Genomic DNA, 24593 nt, shown 5'->3' on the forward strand with positions numbered 1-24593 from the left:
CTTTGTAGCTGCAATTGCAAATCGCTTTGCACAAATTTCGACTAACACTGAAGATTCAGCACCTACAGCTGGAGATTCGATCGAACGATTCACCGACATTCACCCAAGTAATCCTCTGTATCTACATCCATCTGATACTCTAGGTTGTATCCTAATCCCTCAACAGTTAACTGGTATAGAAAATTACACTGCATGGAGTAATTCTACGAAGGTTGCATTGTTAGCAAAAAATAAACTAGGGTTTATTGATGGTAGCTGTCGTAAGGAACATTATAGAGGAGACCTAGTACATGAATGGGATAGGTGCAATACTTTTGTCCTATCATGGATCACCAATTCAGTATCAAGGGAACTAGGAAATGGATTGATGTATTCATCTAATGCTCATAAGGTTTGGATGGACTTGAAAGAGCGTTTTGATAAAAGAAATCTTACACGAGTTTATCAGCTACATATGGAAATCTACACAATGACACAGGGAACTTCTATTATATCTGAGTACTTCTCTAAGATGCGTAACATTTGGGATAAATACCTTTCATTAGTTCCACTGCTTGGGAGTGACAAGGCTTATGAAATCATATGGAATAACAGAAGTTAATGCAATTTTTAATGGGCTTAAATGAGACCTATGCACAGTCACGCAGCCAGATTTTGATGACAGTTCCAAGTCCATCATTGAACAAAGCCTACAATATGCTCATGCAAGATGAAAGCCAACGAATGAAGTCAAATATGATAACACCGTGTGCTCAGCCATTACCAAACCTGGATTTGAATGATCCTACAGCTCTTGCTGCTATGCAGAACAACATGTTTAAGAAACCAAACGGATTATACTGTGATTATTGCAATATGAAAGGACATAAAAGGGAGAATTGCTACAAATTGGTTGGGTATCCACCTAATTTTAAGGCTAACAGGAAGAAAAGTTTTGAGAGGCCATAACAGTTTGGAACTAATAACAAAGGATCTCAGTCAACAGTGCCAATTACTTGGGGCACTCAGATACATCATGCTCCAATAGTCCTGCTCATCCATCTACTCATTACATGCCAATGCCTACTTTCACTCCTGAACAACATCAACAGATCCTACAGCTGATCAACAAGACAGTACCCTCACAGGAAGAAGTTGCTAATATGGCAGATATATCTAATTGCTCTAATGTTAGTTTATCTGAAGGCACTGAATTCATTCCATGGGTGGTTGACACAGGGGCAACAAATCATATGGTTTCTAGCTTGAATATTTTGCTAAATCTTGAACTAATTACACCTAATGCCAACAAAATTCATTTACCAAATGGTCATGTGACCTCTGTTACACATGTTGGTTCAGTTTCACTGTTTAATGATGAACTAACAAATGTCCTCTATGTTCCTCTTTTCAAATATAATCTTTTGTCTATCTCAAAACTGACCAAACAACTGCAATGTTGTGTGGGTTTTTATCCTGATTTCTGCATCTTCCAAGATCTTTGCACTAGCAAGGTGAAGGGGATTGGTAAGGAGAAGGATGGTCTATACTTACTTCAACCTACCAAGAAGCTATCACCTGTCAAAGCACATGTTCCATGTACTTCAGTCTTCCCTGTATCTTCACAACATTGCTTCTCTTCTGCTCAATCTCATCAATTCTCAGTGTGGCACTAGAGATTTGGTCATGCACCAGCTGCTGTTCTTCAAAAACTTCCTTTCTTACAAAGTCATTTGTTCAATAAAGAGTCTTTGTCTTGTACAATTTGTCCTTTGGTAAGACAAACTAGGTTTCCATTTCCTACTAGTACTTCTAAAGTTGTCTCTCCTTTTGAACTTGTACATATGGATGTGTGGGGTCCATATAGACAATATACTTACAACGGTTATAGATATTTTCTTACTATTGTTGATGACTATTCTAGAATGACTTGGGTTTATTTGATGAGAATGAAAAGTGATGTCATTGTTTTACTCAGAAATTTCTTTGCCTTGATTAAAATTCAGTTTTCTGCTTCTATCAAGACCATTAGATCAGACAATAGACTTGAACTTTGCAATTCTCAATGTAACACTCTTTTTACTTCTCTTGGAGTGGTGCATCAAAGTTCATATGTTCATACCCCTCAACAGAATGGGGTAGCTGAGAGGAAATACAGGCACTTGCTTGAGATGGCAATGGCACTCAGGTTTCAAGCTAATGCACCTCTAAAGTTCTGGATTCAGGCTATGAAGCTTGAGATTGAGGCCCTCACTGACAATCATACATGGTAAGTGGTCGATTTGCCTACAGGTAAAATACCCATTGGATGTAAGTGGGTGTATAAGGTGAAGTATAAGGCAAATGGTAGTGTTGAAAGGTATAAGGCCAGATTAGTGGCCAAAGACCTTACCCAACATGAGGGTCTGGATTACCATAGCACCTTCTCTCCTGTAGTGAAGATTGTGACTGTCAGATGTGTTGTGTCTTTGGCTGCTCAGCATAATTGGCCACTCTACCAGATGGATGTCTACAATGCCTTCCTTCAGGGATACTTGTTTGAGGAAGTCTACATGTCCTTGCCACAGGGATTTGGTAGCCAGGGGAGAATAAGGTTTGCAAGCTCCTCAAATCACTATATGGCCTCAAACAAGCAAGTAGGCAATGGAATTTGAAGCTTACCACTGCTCTTATCAATTCAGATTTTACTCAAAGCAAGTTAGATTATTCCCTATTTACTAAAAGGTAGGATACACACATTGTCATAATATTAGTGTATGTTGATGACTTGCTTATTACTGGTAGTGACATCAAGCTGATACAAGAGGCCAAGCACATCCTTAATAACAACTTCAAAATGAAAGACTCGGGTGAGTTGAAGTATTTCTTGGGAAGAGTTTGCCAAGTCATCCAAAGGCATACTCATGAACCAGAGAAAATATGCTCTAGAGTTGATATCAGAATATGGCTTAGGGGGAGGAAAGCCAGCTATAACCCCTTTGGAGCAGAATCAGAAGTTCACTAGTTTGGAGTATAACAAATTGTTTGAACTTGACACTGATAAAGAGATGGAAGATAGAAGACCTTATCAGAGGTTGATGGGAAGACTACTCTACCTGGCAATCACACGACCAGACATATCCTTTGCAGTCCAAACATTGAGTCAGTTTGTGCATGCTCTAAAAGAGTCACACTATGAAGCTGCATTAAGGGTGGTTAAATATGTGAAAAGCCAGCCAGGCCTAGGACTTCTGATGAGCAATAACAAGTCCAGGAAGATCACTGCCTTTTGTGATGTTGATTGGGTATCTTGTATGGTGTCTAGAAAGTCTGTCACTGGGTTTTGCATAAAGCTGGGAGAATCACTAATTTCCTGGAGGTCCAAGAAGCAGAGCACAGTATCAAGAAGCTCAGGTGAGGCTGAGTATAGGAGTATGGCAACCACAGTAGTAGAGCTGGTTTGGTTGCATGGGCTGTTGGAGGAACTGGGAATGGAGATTGATCTACCAATGGAGTTATTTTGTGATAACAAGGCAACTCTTCAAATAACATCGCATCCCATGTACCATGAGCGTATCAAACACATAGAGATAGACTGTCATTTCATTCGGGAAAAACTGCATCAGGGGTCAAGACAGAACATGTTGCCAGCAAAGAGCAAGTTACAGACATTCTATCTAAGGTTTTGGGAAACAACTGCACAGTGAAATGTTATGCAAGTTGGGGATGATCAATGTATTTCATCACCCCACTTGAGGGGGAGTGTAGAAAATATTAGTAGTTGTGATAGTTGTACTTAATGGATATAGAGTAGTACTTAGTTAGTTACATAATTAGTTAGCTAAGGACTATGTTAGAAGATAGTTAAGTTAGCTAGCTAGTGAGTTGTATAAATAGGCATATATATACACATTGTAATTAAGATTGAAGAAATGAAATTGAGATTTTCTCTCTCTTTCTCTTTGTAACCGACTCAAGCTCTCACTCTCTAACCCAGCTCCATTTCCCCTTTTAACAATATTCAATTGTCATATTGCCAATCATCGCGCTTAACGTTAAATATATTAACTTTGGTCATAATAATTGTATAATATGACACTTCTAAGATAAAACTCACTGATGATTTCGAGGGATTCAAAAATACTTTTTTATTGCAGTTCAAAATAACTAATACGCAACTCTTCGGGTTTGCCCAGTTGGTTTGGAGGGTGGTTATCCATACAGATGACTTGGGATCTAATCCCCCCTCAATATCTTCTGAGTTGAACCTGTCGCACAGGGCTTGCCTAGTGCAGTTTACATCCCCTGTGTGGTTTGTAGGCTATTACACAGGGGGAGGTTTACCCAGTGCGCACAAAGTATGCTCACCACAGAGTGCTCACCCGAAAAGCAGAAGCTGTGTCAAAGATTGTAGCGACCGCGAGTTTCCCCTCTTATCAAAAAAAAAAAAACTAATACGCTATGAAACTTTTAGTAGACCTACAATAATTGTGATTTTAGGTAGCATTCAAAGCTAAAAACCAACAAAGAGCTCCTCCGTGGACTAGGCTTGAAACCTAGATGGTGCATATTGGAGATTTGAGGTAAAAAGGAAGAAAAAAAGAGGATCGCAAATTATATTATGTTGCAGAAAACACAGCAACGTTCTCATACACAAATCCGTGAAAATGCAAGACAGACAAAAATCCTGGTACTTTTAACATTAACCTATGGACTAACAATCTGAAACCTAAATTATCCACATGCGCTTTGTATATAGCATGTGACTTCTACGTAGTTTTCTCCAGAGAAAGGGCATTCGTCAAGACTAATCTATAATTCGTCCTTCGCATCAGAATCATCTTTGGCAGCAGCTTCCTTGTCATCAGTTTCAGCTTCAGGTTCCTCAATATCCTCTTCTTCCTCGACTGTTGCATCAGGGCTGACATTTAAACTGCTCTTAACTGAGCTGTAGATGCGGGAGGCAAAATCCTTTGGGTCATTGAGCAGGAAACCACTCTCCAGTAATGCTGTCTGGTACATCAGCTGAGCCGTTTGCTTCACGCTCTCATCCTGTGAACCAAGTTAATGAAATTAGTAACAGTTAGCCATTTCTATAACATTTATCGTTTGATCACATGTGTAGAGATAAAATCAAGTGTACCTCAGGGTCCTTGATTACTCTATCCCGAAGCTCCTTGATAATTGGGTGCCTAGGGTTGATCTCAAGCACCCTTTTACCCCGCATATACGCCTGCTTGCTTGCATCCGACAGAGTTTGTGACTGCATGATTCTTTCCATATTGGCACTCCAACCATATTTCGATGTCACAACTACACAAGGGGTGTCGGCCAAACGGTTGCTAATCTTGACATCGTCTACATTGTCACTAGCAAGAGCACCCTTCCACCATTTGGTTAGCTCCTTAAATGACTCCTTGAGCTCTTTGGCTTTTGAATCCTTGCCCAGTTTCAGGCCCTCTTTGGATACATTTTGGAACTTATTGTCTTCATAGTCCATAAGGTACTGCATCAGGTATTCATCTACGGGATCCGTGAAGAAAATTACCTAAACAAGGGAAACTTAGCAAATGAATCTTTAGAGCAGACATGATAAATGCATTTATAAGAGAATTTAAATATCAAAGACAAGGAACATAGTCAAACTCACAATGCAAGAAAAGATGACTAATACTTTCTGTTAAAATAAACTACTATTTTGTTATGCAGCTTTCCCATGCAATCTTAAGAAAGACTCATACCTCATAATTTTTCTTAGTTAGCCTCTCAAGGAATGGTGATTTCTCCAACTGCTCTTTGCTAGCTCCAGTTATATAGAAGATATCCTTCTGTCCAGCCTTCATCCTTGAGATGTACTGATCTAGGGAAGTTAGTTTACCATCTGATTTTGAGCTGTAAACGAGAAAATATTAAGACGACAAGGGATCAGTCACCCTGATTTGACTTAACAATCTCATCAAAGAATTACTCTTAAGACACAGGGCATACGTCTCAAATCGGAGGAGCTTAGCCAAGCGATTTCTGTTAGTTGCATCTTCTATGATACCAAGTTTTACTGACTTTCCAAATTCATTCCAAAACTTTGTGTATTGACCTTTCTTCTCGTTGTCTGCACTGGATTCTTCAACATCTGTAACGTCATGAGAAACTCAGAAAAGAGGAAATGAGAAATTCAATCTCTTAGGCAATGGATTGTTCAGAGATATAAACTAACCTTTCTTATCCTTGTCGTTAGATTCATCAGGATCCTCATCAGCAATCTTGCGTATCATGTCAAGGGCCTTGCGGATGAGTTTCTTCTTAATTGTCTTCAAGCTGCTGTGCTGCTGAAGCATTTCTCTTGAGACATTGAGGGGTAAGGTGTCAGAATCAACAAGACCCTAGCATAATGTCAAACAAAATGGCGTTAGAAACTCTTGGCCCATACGTAATATAAACAGTGAAGTTCTAGAGTAACAAGAACTACCATTAGGAAACTCAAGTACTTGGGCAGCAATTCGTCAAATTCATCAGAGATAAAGACCCGTCTGACATATAACTTCAAGTTGGATTTCTTGGAGTTGTAGTAGCTTTCATATAAATCTTGAGGAGCCTTAGGAGGGACAAACAGTACAGCCTTGAACTCAACATCACCTTCAGCATTAAAGTGACTCCAAGCAAAGGGCTTCTCATCACTGAAGTCCTGGCAAAATAATACAAGAATTTAGCAAATGATAAGAGAGTTCACAAAAGTTTTCTACTCTTCTCACTGCATTTCAAGTGGAAGAAAGTATGTAAGTAGCAATTTACCTTTGCAAGTGAGTGATAGAATTTCGTATACTCTTCCTCTGTCACCTCCTTTGGATTCCGAAGCCATATAGCTTTCACATCATTCAAAAGCTCCCACTCATAAGTGGTTTCCTTCACTTTCTTAGTTTTAGGCTTTTTCTCATCTTCTGGCTTCTCAGAATCATCTTCATCTCCTTCTTCTTCAGAAGGGCTGGTTTCAGCTGTTCACAACATTGAAAGACTATGAGGTCGCATAAGATTAAAAGATGAGGGGGTAAACTTTAATTCATCTAGCAACCTACCACACCCCCCACACCCCCAAAACCCCAAACAATTTCTCCGAGCAGGGAACAGGTCTTAAAATATGCATTAAACACATTCACTACAAGTTCCGACTTCGTTAACACTGAATAAACTTGGCAAGCCAAGTAGGATGAATCACGCATACATGTTTCCTCTTCATCACTTGACTCGTCTCCATCGACAGGAACCTCCTTCTCAACCTCTTTGCTTGCCCAAAGATTTATAGGGAAGTTGATGAATTCAGAGTATTTCTTCACCAGGTCCTGAATACAAGGTAACCCATGCATTAAGCAATGTAGAGAACCTCAACAGAAGCTTCAGAAACATAATATTATTTTAGAAACAGAAAGTATGTCCATAGAAACTCTTATTTTCAATTTAATCTGGTAACTTGAACTGGAAAATAATCAAATTTGGAGTAGAGAATATTCAGGATAGATGCTGATGACAAGTACCAAAATGTAAGAATCCAAAAACTTAGTCAACAGAACAACAGGTTGGGCTTTTTTTTCTAACTACAAAAATTTACGGTACCTCCACACAGACACACAAGCACAAGATTGAATATGCTAAAACAGAAACAGCCCAAATATCACAGACTTTTACTTTTAGTTAGCAATTCATCCATAAGCTTAATCATCTCATTCTCAACCACTGTAATACAAGACTTATGGAATATCAAGTAATTGGTCCTGTTGTTTCTTCTGTTAGACTGCACCCTTTCAATCAAAGGTCCAAATAATAAAATAATCCTAAGGGGGAGCAGAAAAATTCATATAAGAAAACAACCTAGAACTAGCTTCAAATCAATGGGTCACAAACGTTTGCAGCCCTTTTACTGCCCTGGTCTTCGTTATGTTCCTCAATTTTGGAAAGTATTTACTTCTAGTCTGCAATAGAATATAATCTAGCGGATGATGTGCGGGTTCAGTGAAGGAAGTGCTGCATAGTTGGGCTCATAGAAGTGGGAAGAAAGTCTAAGGACATGGAGTGTTGCCCCCTTAGCAATCATGTGGGTTATTTGGAAAGAGAGAAATAGAAAGGCATTTGAAGGAGTGGAACAAGAGTTTATAAAATTGCAAAGTAGTCTTTTGTTTCTAGTTTCTTTTAGGTGTGCTCATGAGGTCCCTAATTGTATATAAGATTGGATCTCGTTTGTTGAGAACCATATTTTGGTGTAGGTTCTCTTTTTTTGGTATACAGCTTGTACAAGGGGTTCCCCCAAATGTTAATAAAACTATTTACCTTATACAAAGGTCTAATGGATAATGTGGGACAAAAAGGAATTGATAAATCAATACCAAGGCACAAAAGGTTAAGATTGTTTATTTCCATTTATTTCAGCATTATAATATATTATTACCTACTATGCCAAAATCAATATTAGAATGAAAAATAAAAATTACTCTAAATGACTGGTGAAATATTAAAGTGTTGGCATGCACCAATTCATGATATATGAAAAGAGTCTCCTTGGGAAGTATCTATCAGACACACCTTCAGTTTGTACTCGTCCAAATATTCTCCTGCTTCATCTCTGAGGTGCAATCTAATTTCGGTTCCACGACCAAGAGGTTCATTCCATACATCCTCAGAAATGGCAAATGCCCCATCAGCCTTCGACTCCCAGACATATCTGAATGCAGAAATTTGTTAAATCACTAACAACATTCCCATTACATGAATTGTCATTAATCAACACATTCAAACAAGAACATACTGTTTGTCATCGTTATGCTTGCTGATGACCTCAACATAGTCAGCTACAAGATAGACCGAGTAAAACCCAACACCAAATTGTCCAATCAGATTAAGGTCTCCACTTGTCTGCATCTTCTCAACAAAGGCTGTTGAGCAATAACAAATTAGTGAACAGTAAAGAGAACTCCAAGAACACCACAAATCTCATATCCACCAGATAGATTACCTGAAGTTCCAGATTTAGCTATAGTTCCCAAGTTCTTTATTAAATCCTCCTTAGTCATTCCTATACCTCTGTCACGAATGGAAAGAATTTTCTTTTCTTTATCCAGTTTAATCTGCAATAAACAATACAATCATCAGAACAGCTTTTAAAAGAGCAACTTCCTCACACTAGCAACCAACAGAGTCTACACAAACAACGGACACAAATCACCAACCTGGATCTCAAGCTCAGTGTTATCACCTTCCCCAAGTACTTCCTTGTCAGTAAGTGACAGGAACCTAATCTTGTCCAGCGCCTGAATTTAACAGCATATTAACTTAGAAGAAATCATTTGCAGATAATGTCGAACATCCCCAGAGACTTAAAAGTATGCTTACATCGGATGCATTCGAGATCAGCTCCCTCAAGAAGATGTCCTTGTTACTGTAAAGGGAGTTGATAATGATGTCCATAAGCCGAGAGACCTCAGCTTGGAACTCAAATTTCTCTGCATCAGCTCGGAGAGTTTTCCTTGACATAGACTCCGATTCCCTATAATGATATAGTACTCAGAGCAATGAACATACAAAGAAGCTGAAGGCAATGAATCAGAGCGAAACAAACTAAATGAATCAACGATTCGGAAACCTTTTAACGACATCAGAATCAGTGGATAAACCATGTGGAACAGCACCAAGCTTTTCCTCAACCTTTGGCGGATCTACAGGGGCGTCAGATTCAGCTTCCGCATTTGCTTGTATCCTCCGACCTAGTGAGTGGAAAAATCATGCTTCAGAATAAAGCAGTAATGTCCGTACTCCACTAAGCAATTCAATCAATCAATCAACTAAGTAATTCCTTAAATAATTATGGAAGCAATGTCTCAACGCAACACCGGACTAAAAAAGCCTCATAAACTCCAAGACTAATAAGGCAAATTTACTGCCCAATGCTCGATACACAGTATTAGTTTATCATCTAATTCAACTATTTCAAAAATAACATTGCAGTCTTACATACATATAACAAGAAAATTCCATGAGATCTCAAAATTTACAGGAAGCTGAACATAATACCCTAGTTTACCTTGATCTGGAAGAAGGAAAAGAAGACATAACAGAAACAGAACGGAAGGGATCGTCCACTTCCTCATTTGTATTGGATTTCACTCTCAGACCTCAGCGGCTTTTGAAATTTTGCTTCTTTAAGTTGCGCCATTTCCATTGAGCGACTATATATAGTGAGCTCGTCGCCGTATGTGTCACCTAGGAGATTCATTTTCCTAATTGATCTCCTTTTTGCCAGCGTGGACGATCCAACGGTTAAGATGTGTGATTCTATACGTGGCGTGATTTTATTGGTTCCTGTCGCCTCTTCAGACGTGGAGAAAACTTTTGTTCTACAAGTCGACGCGAACGAAGACCTGGTTTCTATCTTCTGCGTTGAGGTTCATGGAATAGAATTACAGGGAATTACTTATCGTAGCAGCTACGTCTGAGAACCACGTGTTCTTCTTTCATTGGTAAGTACAAAAGATGTAAGGTGAGTGGTGACCATACATTATGCAGCGAAGTCAAGTCAATAGTTTTAACCTTCGAGCATTCCTTGTGAAAATATTTTTAACTAGAATGAAGTTCCATGCATAATTGTCTAAAACTATTTAAAGAATGACTTACAAAACAATTATCAAATGTTTGTTACAAACATTAATTGATAACTCGATAAACATGATAACTAACATGCTATAATAAGTTAAATTATACTAATAAAAGAAATATCTATACAGTCAATATTATATAACTTAAATCCTTTTAAATATTCTACTTATCATGATAGGATCAGTCTATCGATTTTTCAAAATTAAAGAGTAGAGTCATTTGTTATGTTTCTTTTGCATGAATTCAATCAAAGATGGAAGAAGTTGTAGAATATGTTTGACCAAAAAATATATATCTTGGTTCAAATAATTATATATATATATATATATATATATATATATATATATATATATATATATATATATATATATATATATATATATATATATATATATATATATATATATATATATATATATATATATATATATATATATATATATATATATATATATATATATATATATATATATATATATATATATATATATATATATATATATATATATATATATATATATATATATATATATATATAATCTTAGCTAACAATAATATCCAAATATGGAGTTCTTAAAGAAGCGATAAATATTGCGTGGATCTGGTTGGATACAATAAGCGTTCTAGAAATCAGAAGCAATAATATAGCATTCAATAATAATGAATAGCAATAAATGGTATTTAAGTAAATAGAATGAATGATTCACCCAAGAAAGGATGGAATAAGTGGATGTTCTTTCTCACAATGATGAATGATAGACAATCCCTTGAATATTTGAGTTATTCTCGGATCTAGTGGAAAAGTATAGACAAGAATCTTAGTGAAAATGTGATATTTGTATCTTAGCAAGTGAGATCTGATACTCTTTCTCAAGTCAAAGTGTGTATTTTTACAAATGAGTATCACATGTCCCCTATCATTGTCTCTTTTTCTATTTATATGGGATATATTCCTAAGAAACCCTAATAGTACAAGTGCATAGAATATCCACTAGAATATTCTCTTTAATATCCTATCTTAAAAACTAGCTGTTACAACTCTGTCAACGGTACTCGACCTCGGCCTCGACCCTTGTTGACACCTCGACTATGGCTCTCGTTGACTCTTCGACCACAGACTTCGCTGCTCCTTAGGCCATTTCGACAAACGACGACTTGGGAACTCTTCCCTTAGTACTATTTTTGGCTCAAATATTCTAAAGTCAGATTTTGACCCATACAGTTAGTCCCTCAGCTTATTGAGGCCGGCTTCAGGCGGGTTCGATGAGCGAATCTTGTTCGTTGTGGTTAAAATAATCGAGCGAGCTGTGCAGGTCATGGTGGTTACAGCAAACTGGCAACGTGGCCCTACGTGGGCTGCTCATTTCAAACGCTTCGATTTTCCCAGGCGATTTGTTGGAGCTATGATGTCCACGAGTTAGGATGACGTCATGACGTTATGCGTCATTTTGACGCATATTCCCGATGTGTTGCTTCGTTTCGCATGTGTCCTTTGATTGAACTTGTCGCTTCGGTTTCGGTGCCCAGTAATGATGAACCATTTTCGGTCTTGGTGGCAAGATCCTGAGGTATTTTGGTGTGATTTTGAAGTTTTAAGTTTTCTGTTGTTTCGAAACCCTATGTTACTCTCTTGCTTTTTTTTTTGCTTTAAACCTCTCCTCTCTGTTCCAGTGATTTGCATTGTTCCCAGTTCTTCATCGTTTGATACCTTTCTTTCTTTTATCAAAACATGTCTAACATGGATTCTAAGTCTAGTGAGGGAAGTGATGTGATCCCTTTGGCGATGGTGTTTCCCCCTCACGAGGAGAATGTTCTTGCCGTTATTGAGGATGGAAGCTTCCCGTTGGTGAAGGAGTAATTCCTCACAACCTTGATACTATATCTGATTTCTCCAAATTACCTGATACTGACCATGAAGCCTTTCGGTCAGTGATGACGGTGAAGGAATTGGGAGAGCTTAAGGCTAAGTCCTTCCCAATCACATCGAATTAATCCCGGCTGGGTGGGATACTGTGCAGGTCCACCGTCCTGGGTATTGTGCCTTCTACGCTACCCCTTCCAAGTCGGCTACACTCTCCCTCTCCTTCAGCCGGTGGAGGAATTGTGTCATTATTACGGCGTTTGCCCAGCTCAGCTCGCATCGTACCTTTATAAGCTTATAAGGATACACACCAAATTTTTCGAGCTAGCCGAGGTCGAACTGATGCTTCGGCACTTGAATCTTCTCCACCGAGGAGGCAAGTTCTTGGTGGTGAAAATGGACGACAAAGACAACCACCAATTTTGGTTCAACTTCTTCTTCGTCAGAATAGAGGACGTGGTGGCCAGTGTCGATGGTTTTCCTGAAGCTTGGAATCATGCTCGTAAGTAACTAATTTCCTTGTTTGTAGGTATTTGATTTTTCTCCCGTGCTTGGTCGTGGGCTTTGACCTCTTGTCATTTTCTTGTGCAGCCGAAACTTCGCCTCCTCCTTTGGTCGAAGACATTTCTGACTGGGTTGATCGGCTCCTCCCTCACGTCGTATGGATCCATGAGTGGTCAGGTTTCTTTAAGAAGTTTGGGCCTGCTCTCCCTTCGACTGGTAAGTTCCTTTTATCACTCGTGTCTTAGTTCTTTTTGTCTTTTTGTTTACCTTTGCTGATCTTTCCTCTTCCCTATGTTTTTCCTAGCTTCGGTCATGGGATCTTCGAAGAGGTCGAAAGCTCCCGCACCCTCGTTCCAAAAGAGGAAAGCTACTACGCCTTCGGCTCCCGCCCCTTCTTTGAGTGCGACTGCTTCTGTTCGTGCCCTGGTCCCTTCTTCGATTGCGGTTGCTTCTATTCATGCCCTGGTCCCTCTAGTGGCTGTATCTGAATCTATCCCTTCTTCAGTCGTGGAGACTTAGGCCGCAGAAACCTCGACTCCTCCCTTGTAACGTCTTATCGATGAGGACGAAGAGCCTTTGCTTGGTGATGGGGATTTGATGCCTTGTAAGAGGAGGGTCGTGGATGTCATGGGGAGAGGTCGACGGCCACCGATGTGGGAGACTGAGGCTTTGTCCTTCTGGAGACGACCACATTGCATATCAGGGAGAGCCCAGAGGCTAGTCCCAAGACCATTTTCTTGGAGGATACGGATGTACAACCTGAGGGGGTTGCGGTCGAAGGTGTGATGGGTCGTGACAACCCTGTTCTTCCAAGACACAAAGAGGCCTCGTCTTCCGTTGTTGCGGCAGACGTTGATGGTAAGCTAGAATCGTGCATTTTAGTCATAGTTTGCACTCTAATTACTGTATTTTACTTGTGTTTGAGCTTGAATATTAGTGTATTACACTTATATTATATGTTTTATGCCTTGTTAGGAAGTGATTTCGAGTTTAAAAAAATAATCGGGAGCTAAATTGAGCAAGTTGGGGCTTTGAAGTCCTAGTAAAAGCCAAGGGATTAAACGGGGATCGCATTCGGTGGTCGGGAGCCGAGCCTGGATGTCAAAACGCGAAGAAAAATTGTAACTATGTAAAACCTCCACTGTCGTGCCACATGAGGCGGTGCATGGAGCCGCGTTGTAGTGTAATTTTCCTACTGCCCGTAAGAACTTGCTCTCTTAATTTCCCCACTAGCGCCCCGCATGGGATGGCGCAACGCGCGACACACCTATGTAATTTTCTCAGAGTATTTGTCCTGTTTTGACTTGGAAAAGGTAATTTCACCGGGTATAAATACACCAAAAAGATATTTTTAAAGGGACTTTTGACCTCTGAACCTTTGGGAGAGCATTGGAGGCTACAAGACACGGGATTTCATCATATTTTCATCAATTCAATACGGGAGTCTGGATTGTAAAGTTAGATTGATGCTTTCTTATTCTTTAATTATAATTGTGATAATTTCCTCCATGATTATGGAGTAGTTTACCTTAGGATTTGACGGATATGAAGTTTTGATAAATATTTGTGGATTTTAACTCTAGTTCATGCTTGAATTCGTTTATGGAGTTTTTAATTGTTGCAACTTTATTCATCAGTTTATTTAATCGAAAGAGGAATATCTTGGTGATTATCTTTGCATTATTTTGTTTGATTTAATTCATTGATTCTCTTAAGTAATCGAAAGAGCTTGTTGAATTGTTGATTGAATCAAGTTAGGAGAATATACGAGAGACGTTTTCCTAAGGACCAACCCATTAATGCTAGCTTGCATACTTCACAATGCTTATATTAGTTCACCTCGTAGAGTTAAGATTTAATCGAGAGAGGAGTCTTCACTACACGTTCGAACAAATAATCGAGTGAATTCGTGAGAATCATTAAAATATTAGAGTGAATTAAACTAGAGTTAAATCCCAAATAGTTATCTTGCACATATCATGTCAAAACTTTTATTCCTCATATTTATAAGAACCCAACTCTACGAATCTCCCAATTCTTTATTGTTAATTACTTTATTTTAGTAGTTAAACTTAGTTTATAATCATTTAACTCAAGTGTTGATCCTCCTGAATAACAATTAAACCATAATTTACTTAAATATTATTTAAATTCAATCCCTATGAAGACGATATTATACTATACTATCTTTGATTAACGACCATCAATTTTGTGTTATATTTTGCGCTCGTCAGACGTACCTCCTTCGACTGATGATAGAAGTAAGGTTGTTGATGATGAGGATGTTGGATCTGATTCATACATGGATGCAGATAAGCTGAGGATGATCGACGAGGGGCTTACGCAGATTGAAGTGAGGTTGGAGGGGGGTTCGAGGACTACTACGATCTCGATGGACCGTAATCTTCTCGTGAATACCAAGTAGATTATCCTTTCCTTTGTCCCTCTCAGTTCTGAAGTTGAGGGTACGACCCTCAAGGATATGAATGACAATGACCTGTCAAATAACATTGCCGGCCTCGCCCTTCGGGTAAGTATATTCGATGTTAGTTGTTTTTCCTTTGGTTTTGTTCTTTCACAGTCTCTAACTGCTTTTGTTCATTTTGCAGACGGTCGTCTTAGAAATTGAGAGTGCTCGTAGGGAGTAGAGGCGTAAAGATATCTATGTAAAGTTGAAGGACTAGTACTTCAGAGTCCTTGAGAAGTACCGGGAGCTTCGGTGTCAGCTTAGTGGGGGCGGCAATGTGCGTCGACTGAGGTGGGACTTGAAGGCCAGGGATGAGGAGCTGGTGTGGATGGTGGGGAAGTGCAGCGTCCTGGAGGGGATGTTGAGGAGAAAAAAGGAAGAGCTTGAGCTCAACAAGGGGGTCGAAGCCCAGTACAGCGATCTCTAAGCTCAGGTGGTTGTGCTGCGTGCCCATCTTGAGGAGTGTCAATTCAGGGCGGAGGCTCTAAGTGGCGAGGTCGCCGAGAAGGCAGAGCATTTAGAGAAGGCAGACTCCACTCGGTCGGAGGCTTTGAGGAAGGCAGAGTCTCTTGAGGTGGTGATCTAGACTCTCTGTTTTGAGCAAGAAAATGGCTAAGAAACGGCAAAGCTTAAAGAACAGCGGCTTGATGAGAGGATTTGAGAGTTGGAGAAAGAGACTTCTGGCCTCTACGATCGAGTTATTGCTCTTGAGGCCGAGAAGGCCCGATTACTGGCGCAACCGTCCTCTTCTTGTACTTCAGATTTTCCTAATGTTCCTCGGGAGAGTTATGAGGAGTGGATTCATGCCGAGGCCTAGTTAGATGTCTTTTGAGATTTACATGCAGCAGGATCCGTTTCTGAGGCTGCCCTCCAAGATGTTCGTGTTAAATCTCATGGAGCTCAAGTCACTTATGGGTAGGATCCCGTTATGCCTGAGGTTGGTGAGGACGAGGTGGATAAGGGTATAGACCGGCTCGAGGAGAATGCCTGGTATGACGCTGCATATCCTGAGGGCGAAGGAGGCGATAGCGAGGGTATTAATTGTCAGGGTGGCGACGTTGTTGAAGGAGAAGTCGGCGAGGATGTTGAAGGTCGTGATGGTGGTGGCCAGGAGTCTTCTCTTTTGTTTTTTTTTGTATATTTTTTGGCATCGTCTTCAAGAGCCTATTGTAAACAATTTTAAGTATGTGAAATATCAAAGTTGTTCCTTGCATTTTCTTCCTTTCATGTGGTTTATTTTCTATACTTGTGTATATTTTTGTTTATTTGTTGGGATATGGTTGATGGCCGATAGGTGTTTGTTCGAAGGAGGTCGAACATAACCTTTCGTTATATCGCAGTCGAGGGTCGGTAGGTATTTGTTCGAGCGGAGTCGAACATAACCTTTCATTAAATTGTAATCGAGGGCCGGTAGATGTTTGTTCGAGCGGGGTCGAACATAACCTTTTATTAAATTGCGGCCGAAGAACGGTGGTTGTTTGTTCGATCGTAATCGAACATAACATTAATGTGAAAAAGGTATGCTGGTAAGTGTAAAGTTTATTGATTTGACATTGTTTCTTTGGTTACATACTTGGAGAAATTTACAAATTTTGGGTGTTGGCTGACGTTCCAGTCCCAGTCCCAGTCTATCTAGTCCCTTCATTGGTCGATCTGGAGAGTATTGAGAGGTAGAGCAATGAAATAGTAACCACGACGTTACTTTCGCATACTTCGACTCGAAGCGTTCCCTTCGTAGCCTCGTTAAAAACCTCATTGAGAAAACCCAAATTAGACAAAACTCAAGTGAGGGGAAAAAAAGTACGACTTGGGGGACGTTTTTTCTCTTAGAAGTTGAAGTATTTGAGGTGGCTGATATTCCAATTGTTTGGTAGTAGCTTTCCTTCCATTGTCTCTGATTGGAATAAACCCTTGTTTGCTTCGGCTGTGATTTTATACGGACCATCCCAATTTGTTCCCAGCTTGCCCTCCCTAGGATCTTTGCTCACTTGAGTTTTAGATTTTAGTAAGTAGTCCCCGACTTTGAGTGGCCTAACCTTTGCTTTCTTATTGTAATAGCGTTCTGCTTGTTGTTGTTGGGCGACCATTCTTATGTAGGCCATATCTCTTCGTTCGTCGACTTCCCCGAGTTCCTGCCTTCTACTCCCGTTGTTACTCATGCCACTCTCCTGGGAGTACCTTAGGTTGGGTTCTCCGACCTCGACTAGTATTACTACCTCGGTCCCGTAGACCAGAGAGTATGGCGTCTCTCTTGTGCTTGTTTTTGGAGTTGTTCGGTAGGCCCATAATACTTCTGGTAGTATTTCCGACCACAGTCCCTTAGCGTCTTCGAGCTTCTTCTTCATGATGTTTAGTATTGACTTATTGGAGGACTCTACTTGCCCGTTAATCGTGGGGTGATATGGGGTCGAGAGTATCCTCTTGATATGTCATTTCTCGAAGAATTCGACAATTTTCTTTCCAGTGAACTGGTCCATTGTCACAGCTGATTTCTTTAGGAAGGCCAAACCGGCAGATGATTTTTCTCCATATAAAGGTGATTACCTCATGTTCCCGTATTTGGGCGAATGCTCCTGCTTCCACCCACTTAGAGAAATAGTCAGTTAAAACCAAAAGGAATCTTACATTACCTTGCCCTACTTGGAGGGGGGGTCACGATGTCCATTCCTCATTTGATGAACGGCTAATGGGAGGTGACTGAGTGGAGATGTTCGCCTGCCTGGTGAATCATTAGGGCATACTTTTGGCACTGCTCGTATCTCCTCATGAAGTCTATGACATCTTTTTCATTGTGGGCCAATAATATCCTGCCCGTATGAGGCATCTGACCAATGCCCGATTACCGAAGTGAGCCCAACAATGGCCTTCGTGGACTTCTTCGAGGACGCACTGAGTTTGGTTGGGGCCCAAGCACTTCGCCAGAGGGCCGCCGTAGGTCCTTTTGTACAGATCGTTGTAGAGGATACTGTATCTGGCCACTTGCATTCTTAGTTTCTTGGCCTCTTTTTTGTCGACAGAGAGTGTGCCATCCTGCAAGTATGCGACAACACAATTGCGCAAATCCCAAGTTAAGTTTATGGTTCTTACCTCGACTTGGTTCAGTGATGAGTTGAGGAGGTGAACTACGCTTTTATCTCCGGTCATGATTTTTTTGGAAGCTGCGGCTAATTTGGCGAGGCAATCTGCCTTGGCATTCTGTGCTCGTGGGATTTGATCGAGCTGACATTCGTTGAACTCAGGTAGTAGCTTGCAGATTTTGGTCTGGTATTGTTGCGATCTTTGTTCCTTGATTTGGAAAGTCCATGTGACTTGGTTGACTAAGAGCTGGGAATCACAACGCAGTTTCAACCGTTTCGCTCCATATTTGAGTGCTAGCCTTAAACCTGGGATTATGGCCTCATACTCGGCATCATTGTTAGTCATATCCGGGCACCTTATGAACTGGCAAATCACTTCGCATGTTGGGACCTCGAGTATGAGTCCCAATCTGGACCCTGACGTGTTGGATACACCGTCGGTGTATAGGACCTAGAGGTATTGTGTTTGGAGGGAAGTTTGGACAACTTCAGGCATTATTTTTGCGCTGAAGTCGGCGACGAAGTCAGCGAGCACTTGTGACTTTATCGTCGTTCGCGGCTGGTATATGATATCGTGCTTACTTAGCTCGATAGCCCATTTGGCTAGCCTTCCCGATAGCTTGTGTTTATGCAAAATGCTCCTCATGGGGGGAAGTTGTGATGACCGAGATGGGGTGACATTGGAAATATGGTCTAAGCTTTCGTGAAGTTACGACCAAGGCCATAGCCAATTTTTTAAGGCGTAGGTACCTCGTCTCGGCGTCGACGATTATTTTGCTAATGTAATAGATGGGAGATTGTGTACCTTTGTTTTTGTGGATTAAGACTGCGCTTACTACTACCTCAGATACATCTAGATAGATGACGAGCTGCTCTCCAGGTTCAGGTTTCAAAAGCAATAGTGGTAATGACAGGTATGCCTTTAGTTCTCGCAGAGCCTGGACACACTCGGAAGTCCATTCGAGGCCGTTGTCTTTCTTGAGTATGCCAAAGAATTTATGGCACCTATCCGACAACCGGGAGATGAACCTTGATAGGGCGGCGATACAACCAATCAACCTTTGGACTTATTTTTTGTGGTCAAGAGTTCTGGTATCCCTTCAATGGCTTTGATTTGGTCTAGGTTGATCTCAATCCCTCTATGCGATACCAGAAAACCCAAGAACTTTCTTGAGGCTACACCGAACGCGCATTTCTCCGAGTTCAGCTTCATTCCATACCGTTTGAGTATGTCAAAAGTTTCTTTCAAATGATCGATGTGATCTTCTACCCTTTTGGACTTGACCAACATGTCGTCTATATATACCTTTATTGTTTTTCCGAGCTGGTCTTTGAACATCTTTGTTACCAACCTTTGATAAGTAGCCTCTGTGTTTTTTAGTCTAAATGGCATGACCCTGTAGCAATACGTTCCTTGGTGCATGATGAACATGGTCTTTTCCTGATCTTCTTTTTCAATGAGGATCTGATTATATCCTGAATAAGCGTCCAAGAAACTTAGTAGCTCATGCCGGCCGTTGCATCGATGAGTTGGTTGATATAAGGTAATGGGAATGAATCCTTCGGACATGCTTTGTTCAAATCTGTGAAACCCACGCACATTCGCCATTTCCCATTTTTCTTTTGACCATCACTGCGTTGGCGACCCACTCGGGGTACTTCGACTCCCTGATAGAACCATTTTCTAACACTTTTTCCACCTTCTCGCGGACTGTGTCATTGATAGCGAGGTTGAATTTATGCCCGACATGTCTCACTAGAGGTAGAATGGGTCGACGTTTAATTTTTGCCTGGCGATTTCCTTTGGGATAGCCGACATATCTGCATGGCTGAAAGCAAACAAAACGTTAACTGTTAAGAATTGACGGAATTTACACGGTTCCAAAGTTTGCAGCCGATATAGGCCTTCTTGCTATGATCGTTGACGTCCAATTGAATGGGGTCGAGGTCTTCTATGGTCAATCCTGCGGCTTCGACCATGTCGGGATCTTGATGATGTCATATATCTCATCTTGCTCCGACCTCGACCCTGTTGATTGCTATGCCTTTTTTTCTTTGTCTTTTCTCTGTTGGGTGGTCATGTTGTCTAAGGCAATGCAGTAGCATTCCCGGGATGTGCGTTGTTACCCACGTATGTTGAATATCCCCCATGGTGTTAGGAATTTAATCACTTGGTATAGGCTGGAGGGGACGACTCTCATGGGATATATCTATGGCCGACCCACTATGGCATTGTACGCGGTGGCTTGGTCCATGATGTGGAATGTTATCTCTAGAGTTATGCCGCCGGCCAAGACGGGGAGTGTAATTTCCTCGGATGTTCGCTCAATTGCATTATTAAAACCAGTTAGTGTGATGCATCACGACACTATCTTATCCTCGAGCTTCATTTGGGTAAGGACTCGGGGATGGATAATGCATGCACCGCTTCCATCGTCCACCATGATATGTTTGATATCGGTATATAAAATGCATAAAGTAATAACAATGGCATCATTATGAGGGAAAGTCAAACCATTGGCATCTAACTCGTCGAAGATAATACTCTCTTCGAGTCTGTCATACCTTTCGCGGGTGATCGACCGCTTGAGTTTGTAAGTGGTGGTGAACTTCACGCCGTTGACAAAGGCATCATCGCCGCCACCGTTGATGGTACGAGCTGGGGATGGCGGCTTTGGCGGTCCACGATGTTCACGTCCTCTGGTGAAGTTGGTCCTCCCTTTGTCACTTAATAGTTCTTTGAGGTGCCCTTGCCGTAACATGTTTACGACTTCCTATCTGAGGGCGATGCAATCTTCTATTTTGTGCCCGCGTTCCTGGTGGAACTCACAGAGGGCATCAGACTTTCTGGTGTTCGGGTCTGATCTCATCTTTGGCGGCCACTTCACTTATGTTCCGAGTTTCTCTAGGGCGTAGACTATTTCTGTAGGCGATACACAAAAATTGTGAGCGGATAATAAAGGAGGCATACCTCTTTCGTTCTGATGGGTCCCTGTCCTTGGTCTGGACGGGCCTTCTTCATAACGAAGGGAGGGTGCGGCGGCCGCCCTGACATATGGTTGGTGTCGTTCCCTGTTAGGTCATGGAATCGGGTGATCTCTTCTGGTACTGTCTCTTCGTTCTTTTCTAGATTCGGCCTGTACTGAGGTTAGCCAGTGAGTTGTCCGTTGAGATCGTCCTCATTTGCTCGGACCTCGGCAGAATAAGCATTGTGGATTTCATCCCAAGTGGTTGGAGGATATTTCAGCAATCGACTCAATAATTTTCCTCTTGATTCAACCCGTTCTGAAAAGCTGCGACCGCCATCCCTTCGGATATGTTTGGCAGAGTCATCCTTACTCTGTTGAACCGGGCGAGGAAGTCCCTCTCCCAGGGACTGATTAATAACAAATATGTCGTTCACTCTCGCCTCGGCCTTCTTGGCTTTGGCATGGGCGGTTACGAACTTGTCGACCATTTTTTCAAAAGATTCAATGGAGCGTGCTGGTAGCTGCGAATACCATGTTAATGCCCCTCATGTGAGAGTTTTGCCAAACCTCTTCAGCAAAATGGAGTACACTTGTTCCTTGGCGAGATCGTTACCTTTCACGGTGGTGACGTAGTGACTCACATGATCTTCAGGGCCGGTCGTGCCGTTGTAAATCCTGAGGTAGGGCGTCATTCTGAAGGTTTTTGGTATGGCATGCGGGACTGCATCATCACTATATGGCTGCTCGATGAACCTACCGGCATACCTTTTCGGCAGCAACTTAGGAGCGCCCGGTATCTTGTCAGCCCATTCTTGGTATTCTTTCATTTGGTTTCGGAGCGCCTTGTTTTCAGTCTATTTTTCTTCCATCCTTTTTAAAATGACAGTGATGGCCTTGTCACCTGCACTAACATTGTGAGTTGTACCTGTCGTTGGAGAGAGGGGTTGGTTGCACTGCTCGTATGTTTGTTGTATCGTGCAAGTCCTTGTGGTTTCTGAATCATGCCTGGAGCGAGTTTGTTGAGGACGCTTGTTAGTGTGTCGGTTAGCCACGCCTCGAGGAGTTTTACCACGGGGTTTCGTTATGCTGCAGTGTGGGGGCGATGATCCCTCTCGCCTAGGGGACGCACTGGGCATCGTGTCCTCACCTGCCGTTTCACAGCTTTAGTTGATGACATTCATGAGGTTAGTTGGGAAGTCACTTGTTATTCTCTCCCTTTCTCCTTGGTTACCTGCCATGTACGGTATTGTATATACACACAAAAATGAGATCTTGGGTTTTTTGACGTTAGTGACCTATATTAGTTGTAGATCTAGAGGAAACTAAAAATTTAACAAAGAAATCCCCACATACAGCTCCAAATTGTTTGACCAAAAAATATATATCTTGGTTCAAATATTAGCTAATAATTATATCCTTAGATGGAGTTCTTAAAGAAGCGATAAATATTGCCTGGATCTAGTCGGGCAGTAACAGTAATATACAATAAATGTTCTAAAAATCAGAAGCAATAATATAGCATTCAATAATAATGAATAGCAATAAATGACATTTAAGTAAATAGAAGGAATAATTCACTCAAGAAAGGATGGAATAAGGGGATGTTCTTTCTAACAATGATGAATGATAGACAATCCCTTGAATATTTGAGTTATTCTCATATCTAGTGGAAAAGTATTGACAAGAATTTTAGTGAAAAGGTGATGTTTGTATCTTAGCAAGTGAGATCTGATTCTCTTTCTCAAGTCAAAGTGTGTATTTTTACAAATGAGTATCACATATCCCCTATCATTGTGTCTTTTTCTATTTATATAGGACTTATCATTGTCTCTTTTTCTATTTATATGGGACATATTCCTAAGAAACCCTAATAGTACAAGTGCAAAGAATATCCACTAGAATATTAATCCTATCTTGAAAACTAGCCGTTACAGCTCTGTCAACGGTACTCGACCTCGGCCTTGACCCTTGTTGACACCTCGACTACGGTTCTCATTAACTTTTCGACCACGGGATTCGCTGTTTCTTGGGCCATTTCAACAAACGATGACTTGGGAACCCTTCCCTTAGTACTATCTTGGCTCAAATATTCTAAAGTCAGAATTTTGACCCATATAGAATCACGTAGCGAAACTCTGACCTGATAATCTAGAATATTAATAGAACGTGATCAATACAAGAGATATTCTTCTAAATTTCTATGGCGTAAATGAGAGATTACAATCATGTAAGTGCTCAGTGATAGCAATAACCTAGACGAGAAGCGATAAACTAGTTTATCTATTGTTGTGTCACAATTCTAACAACTTTTGGTTCTGTTAAGGCATTAATTACGATTCATTTTGCTAAGCTCATGAAGCTCCTGTACAAAAGACTCATTAATCATCAGTCATTAATTTGTCTTATCGGGTAAACCGATAATCAAACAGTTGACGATCGATAACCGATTAATGGATATCCGATAAATTAGTTCGATTATCGGTTTAGCATATTCATAAATTGATAACTGATTTACTAACTGATAACGTTCAAAACCGAACCGAATTGAACCGGCTTATACCCACCCCTAATGAAGAGTGCTTACCAATTCAGCAACCCTCTCTTGTCAAGAAGTAAGTGTTATATAAAAATGCATCTTTTCCATATCCGGTACATTTGTAAAAAAAAAGTTCGTTTTATTCATTTAAAGTGTAGAATACAATCAAGTCATTTAAATTTTTTTTATATGTAACTGTGTATATGAATATACTAATAAATTCCCTATTTCATTGTTGATCTTGCTGAAATTTCTTTATGTTTTTCACTATTATTGTCCCTCATAGGGACAAAATGAGTAAGGTGCTATACAACAAGGTACGTCTGGATTGACTATTTCCGAAGTTAACCCCTCTTGCAGACTTGAAAAATCTCATAGTAACCTATATTCATGCAAAAAAAGATTTCTCCTTGATATTGCATTGCCCTATTGCGAATCATCTTGCATCGCATAAGGTTAAACATACATTAACTTTGGGTAAAAATAGCACGGGTAGCCAGTTTTCGGACTGGTCATTCAAAAATAGTCAGCGTTTGCAAAGTCATTGAAAAATAGCCATTATTTTGCTGCAACACGGAAAGTTCCA

The 24593-nt window shown here is 40.6% G+C and overlaps 2 protein-coding genes across 2 annotated transcripts; one reads left to right on the forward strand and one right to left on the reverse strand.

The window, feature by feature from the left end:
• The first annotated feature begins 612 nt into the window (after positions 1–612).
• On the forward strand, positions 613–2633 carry LOC142177334 (uncharacterized). The gene is made up of 4 exons (XM_075245809.1): positions 613–896; positions 986–1595; positions 1986–2248; positions 2339–2633. Exons 1-4 carry the CDS (start codon positions 613–615, stop codon positions 2631–2633), a joined length of 1452 nt encoding a protein of 483 aa, XP_075101910.1.
• A 1916-nt stretch (positions 2634–4549) lies between these two features.
• LOC107816677 (endoplasmin homolog) lies at positions 4550–10330 on the reverse strand. The gene is made up of 15 exons (XM_016642409.2): positions 10022–10330; positions 9584–9704; positions 9334–9487; positions 9171–9251; positions 8957–9068; positions 8750–8876; positions 8527–8665; positions 7175–7292; positions 6748–6947; positions 6425–6640; positions 6173–6338; positions 5947–6088; positions 5700–5850; positions 5102–5506; positions 4550–5010 (listed from the first exon to the last, which is right to left on the reverse strand). The coding sequence occupies exons 1-15, from the start codon at positions 10086–10088 to the stop codon at positions 4771–4773; spliced, it is 2439 nt and encodes an 812-aa protein (XP_016497895.1). The 5' UTR covers positions 10089–10330; the 3' UTR covers positions 4550–4770.
• Positions 10331–24593: the final 14263 nt, after the last annotated feature.

This window comes from Nicotiana tabacum, chromosome 23 (assembly GCF_000715075.1).
Source record: "Nicotiana tabacum cultivar K326 chromosome 23, ASM71507v2, whole genome shotgun sequence".
Lineage (NCBI taxonomy): Eukaryota > Viridiplantae > Streptophyta > Magnoliopsida > Solanales > Solanaceae > Nicotiana > Nicotiana tabacum.